Genomic DNA, 4402 nt, shown 5'->3' with positions numbered 1-4402 from the left:
CTCAGCGCCACACTACACTGATGGGGTGACCCGAACGCCGCGCTCTGGTCCCTGCCAGCACCCGGCGGTGGGCGATGGCACGTACCGCACTGGGTGATGTAGTCAATGCAGCGGTCCACCAGCAGCGGGACGTCCGACTCCGTCAGCTGCTGCTCCGACAAGGTGTCCCCCGAGCTGCCCGCAGCCTTCTGGATGGCGTGGACCCAGCCCAGGAAATCCAGCTTCCTCTCTCCCTGGATGTACAGCGTTCTGCCGGCAAGCCCGGCCTCAGCAGGGGACCAGCCGCGCCCCCCCCACCCCGCCCCACGTGGCCAGGACCCCCGGGAAGGCTGGCACCGGGCTCCTGGGGATGGTCCCAGCTCTCTTTTGGGGGTCCCCAGTCACCGCGGGGAGGGCGAAGACACCCCAGGAGGAGGGGGGGCTTGGGCAGGGTGTGATATTTTGCTGGAGGAATCTAACCCCCCCACACACCCTCTGCTCGTACCTCCGTCTCTCCACCAGCACCAGCACCTCGTTGTCTCCCTGGATGGCTGGAAGGGAAGGCAGAGAGTCCGTCACCCCCGGGAACATGGGGTCCCCCCTGCCCCCCAGCCCCATGTGCCATGGGGGGCTGTGCCAACGGGTCCAGCTCCAGCCCAAATGGGACAAGCAGCAGCTTTCCAGGGATGGGGAAGAGGATGGAGAGGAGGAAAAGTGTCTGCATCCCACCCGGCGGAAGGACCCCAAGCTCCATCGGAGCAGCGTCCACCACCCCCCCACCTTGGCTGGGTGCAACCCAGCTTCTCAGGGCAGGATTTGGGGGACACCCTCCCCAAGGTCCCTCCCAGCCTGGGGCGGGGGGGGACCCCGCGGAGGGGCAGGGGCACGCACAGAGCTCCTGCAGCTTGCGCAGCTGGAGAGGCTCCTGCCGCTCGCTGTCCTCGAAGCAGACGTGGAGCGCGGAGCCGGCCAGGGCGAACCAGCCCTCCTTGGCTCGCTCCAGGTTGAGGCCGCCCTTGTAGTGCAGCCGGCCGATCCGCTCGAAGTCGAGAGCCAGCAGCTCCTCAGCGCGGGGGTGGACGAAGGACTGAGACGGGGAGAAGAGGGATCCGTCAGCGCCACGGCACCCGGCTCCCTCCGGCACCCACGGCCACCCCCAGCCCACCGCATCCTACCTTGGCAATGGACTTGAGCCATTCCCGAACGGAATTGGGGCTCTCCAGCCCAAACAGGTAGAGCCTCTCCGACTCGATGTAGACCTCGAACGTGCTCTCGATCCTGCAGGAGGGAGGGAAAGGGGAGCCTGGACGCCCGCGGGTGGTGGGACGGAGCTGGTTGGGTGCCGGGGACATCCTGGGTAGGGAGAACATCCCGCCGCACATCTGCCACCAGCTCCATCTATGGCTGATCCGATTTGGGATCCCCCCCACCATGTCCCCAGGCCCTCCAGCATCCCCGTGCTGCCATGCACGCTCCGATGGGGAGCACAGGGGCTGCGGAGGGGCTGCAGGAGGTTTACACAGACTCCTCGCAAAGACAGCTGGGTCAGGCATGCCACAAGTGCCGGAGGGGCCAGCGGTGGGGTTTGGGACAGCAGCCCCCGCCCCGTGCCACCACCCATGAGCTATGCAGGGGCCATGCCCAGCCCTGCGGGAGCGGAGGGGACGTTGGGGTGCTATAGGGCGGCGTGTGTGGGTACGGCCTTACCCGTGGGCGTGGGGCGGGTTGTTCACCAGGCACACGATCTCCTCCACCTTGATCTCGCCGTTGGGCACGGCGTTGCGGTCGTTCTCGTAGTAGCTGAGGATGCCATCCTGCAGCGTGCACCACCGCCGGCTGAACTCTGCGCGGCACAGGATGGTGCTGGGCAGCCCCGCACGCTCCGGCCAGCCTGAGGTCGCCCACCAGCCCAGCCTGGGTGGCCCCGCAGCACCCACTGGGTGCCCACCCACTGCGACCACCCCTCAAACTGGGCTGGCCAGGTGATTCTGCACCTCCCTGGTGCCTTTGCAGTGCCCTGGGGAGCAGGGGATGGTGCAATCCCCCCTGCCAGCACCCCTTTTGGGGCCGGCTCTGAGCCCCCCATCCCCATGCACCCCTATTTCCGAGTCCCGTGGGCCCCCACATACCTTCCTGGCCCTTCCGCTCGCCGACAGGCTTGGCCATGGAGGGAGTCTTGTAGAGGAAGCCGTTGTGGGTGACGGAGGGCAGGGGCACCGAGTAGGGCTTCTCCTCGCTGCCCCCCACCTCCAAGCGCGGCGTCTCTGCAAACGGGGTGACAACCTGTCACGGGGGGGCTGCACCCCCCTGCAGAACCCCCCCCACAAAACGCTGCCAGTAGGGATTATAAATCCCCCTGCGCGGCTGAGGGGGCCCTGGCAGCTATGGGATGCAGTGGGATGCAGCGGGACCCTGCTGGGTCAGGGACGGGGTGACAGCGGTCCATGTCGTCCCCCGGGTGCTTTGCTGATGTGACATGAAAGGGGCCAGCTGGACGGGGGCTGCAGCGGTGACACTGGCCACATCCCGCCCCCAGTCCCCCGAGGCAGCTGGGTGTCCCCCCGCTCAGCACAAGAAGCGGGAGCCCAAAAGCATCCCACAGACCGCACCGCGAGCCCCCGCCGTGGCACGGCTCAGGTGCAAGGAACAGCTCCGGCCCCCAAATCTGGGGCTGCCTGGGGGTCAGCGGGGTCAGGCTTATCAGCCAGGATGGCATCCCGCATCCCGCATCCCGCATCCCCCCTGCAGACCAGCCCCAGGCACTGAGCTGTGACGGGATGGGGACGTTATGGGAAGGTGAGGACCGGACTTCCCCACCGGCAAGTCTCCCCCGGGCCGTCCCAGGTCCCTGCTGCTCCGCGGAAGAAGGGCAGAGCATCGCAGGTCTGCAGCTGAAATAACGGCCCAGGGCTCCGCCACAGCCTCCCCGTGTGACCACAGGCATGTCCCCCCTGCCTCAGTTTCCCCACCTTGCCTGCCGGCGAGAGGCATCCCCCCATTTCCTCCGGGGACCAGGCAGAGACGGGGTGCAGGGACACCCCTAAAGCACCCTCGGGTCAGACCGTGGGGCTGCCCGGAGCTCTAGAGATGGGGAAACCCAGGAGGATGCAGAGCCCTCCTCCACCAGCCCAGCCCCGCTCCACACGCGGCGCTGGGCTCTTCGACCCCAGCAATCCTGGCACTCCGGAGATGCCTGCCGGCGCCGGCGCCGGCCCCGGCGGGATGAGCTCAGGGGTTTGGTTTTCTCCAGCTCACCGGCGCGGCCCAGACCCCTTTTGTGCTGACATGTCTGGAACGGCAGGGCCAGCCCCAATCCTGGGCAAACTCCAGCTTCCGCGGGACGGACTTGCCGGGGCGGTGGGGGAGGTGGCGGCTACGGCAGGCGCCGGCCGGCCCCGGCACACCTCCTTCCCAAGGCTGCCCGAGCTTTCCAGGGCCGGAGGTTTGCCCCACGCTAGGGTGCGGATCGGTCCCGTGGGAGCCATCAGCCCACCCGGAGCGAGGCGCGGTGGGGTGGGCATGTTTAGCGGCACGGGGAGGGGGTTTTTAGGGGGATGCTCTGCAAAACGGTCAGACCCCCCCTGGCCCCGGCGGGGATGCTGCCCGTCTGGCAGGGGGACATCCCCAAAGCTGCAGGGGATGCCCGCAGCCTGCCAGGACGGTGTGGGAGAGCTGGCCCCGTCCCTCCCGGCACCCGGAGCACCAACCTGCACCCCCATCGGGGCGCTGGACCTGTGTCCCTGGCTGGGAAGGATCCTCCCTCCCCGGCCCCCACCCAGCCCCGACCCGAGGGTGCAGGGGGCTCCCCAAAGCCCCTCTCCCTTCTCCCAGGGTGCACAGAGCCCAGCAGGATCTCTCCGCCCCCGCTCCAGGAATGCCGGCGGTGGGTTTAAGCCCATGGGGGCTTCAAGGGACCAGCCCTTACCTGAGGTTTTGTTGTGGAGCAGGAACTCCATCTGCAGCCTCTGCCCGCTCTTCTCGGCCAGGGCCAGGGGCGTCGGGCACTGGGGGTCCCCGGTGGCACAGCTCACCGCCGCCCCGCAGAAGAGCAGAGCCTGCGTCTCCGCCAGGTCACTGGTGGTGACGGCCGCGCACAGAGCCTGCGGCAGAGCCGGGAGGGCGGTGGGTGAGGCCGAAGGCTCCCGAGGAGGAGGAGATCCCCGGCGAGGAGCCACCCCGGCGAAAGGAACCGGGTGGGAGCGCGGCGAGCAGCCAGACCCCTGCCGCCTCCCGGCCGCCTGGGCAGGACAAAGGAGGCTGGAACTGGGAGAAAAAGTTTGGAGCAGGCGGCGAATCCCTCCCTTAAAGGAGCCGGGGTGAAGTCATACGGCAGCGGGGCGGGACGGGCTAGCCGGAGCAGAAAAACAAACAAGCCCACATGCGAATTCCCGCGGCCGCCCGGGCCCCTGGCGTGCCCCCGGCT

The 4402-nt window shown here is 68.4% G+C and overlaps 1 protein-coding gene across 1 annotated transcript in view; it reads right to left on the bottom strand.

Annotated features, from left to right (window-relative positions):
* Positions 1-4402, bottom strand: part of ARAP1 (ArfGAP with RhoGAP domain, ankyrin repeat and PH domain 1) — a 107965-nt gene that overhangs the window by 83595 nt on the left and 19968 nt on the right. Inside the window, 7 exon segments of the mRNA XM_019471418.1 lie at positions 86-249; positions 485-530; positions 871-1066; positions 1155-1257; positions 1687-1822; positions 2109-2243; positions 3905-4079. Coding sequence (XP_019326963.1) covers positions 86-249; positions 485-530; positions 871-1066; positions 1155-1257; positions 1687-1822; positions 2109-2243; positions 3905-4079 — 955 coding nt within the window.

Source organism: Aptenodytes forsteri, unplaced genomic scaffold (assembly GCF_000699145.1).
Source record: "Aptenodytes forsteri isolate BGI_AS27 unplaced genomic scaffold, ASM69914v1 Scaffold459, whole genome shotgun sequence".
NCBI classification, from domain to species: Eukaryota; Metazoa; Chordata; class Aves; order Sphenisciformes; family Spheniscidae; genus Aptenodytes; species Aptenodytes forsteri.
Note: the sequence above shows the minus strand (reverse complement) of the source record. Positions and strands in the feature narration are given on the sequence as shown.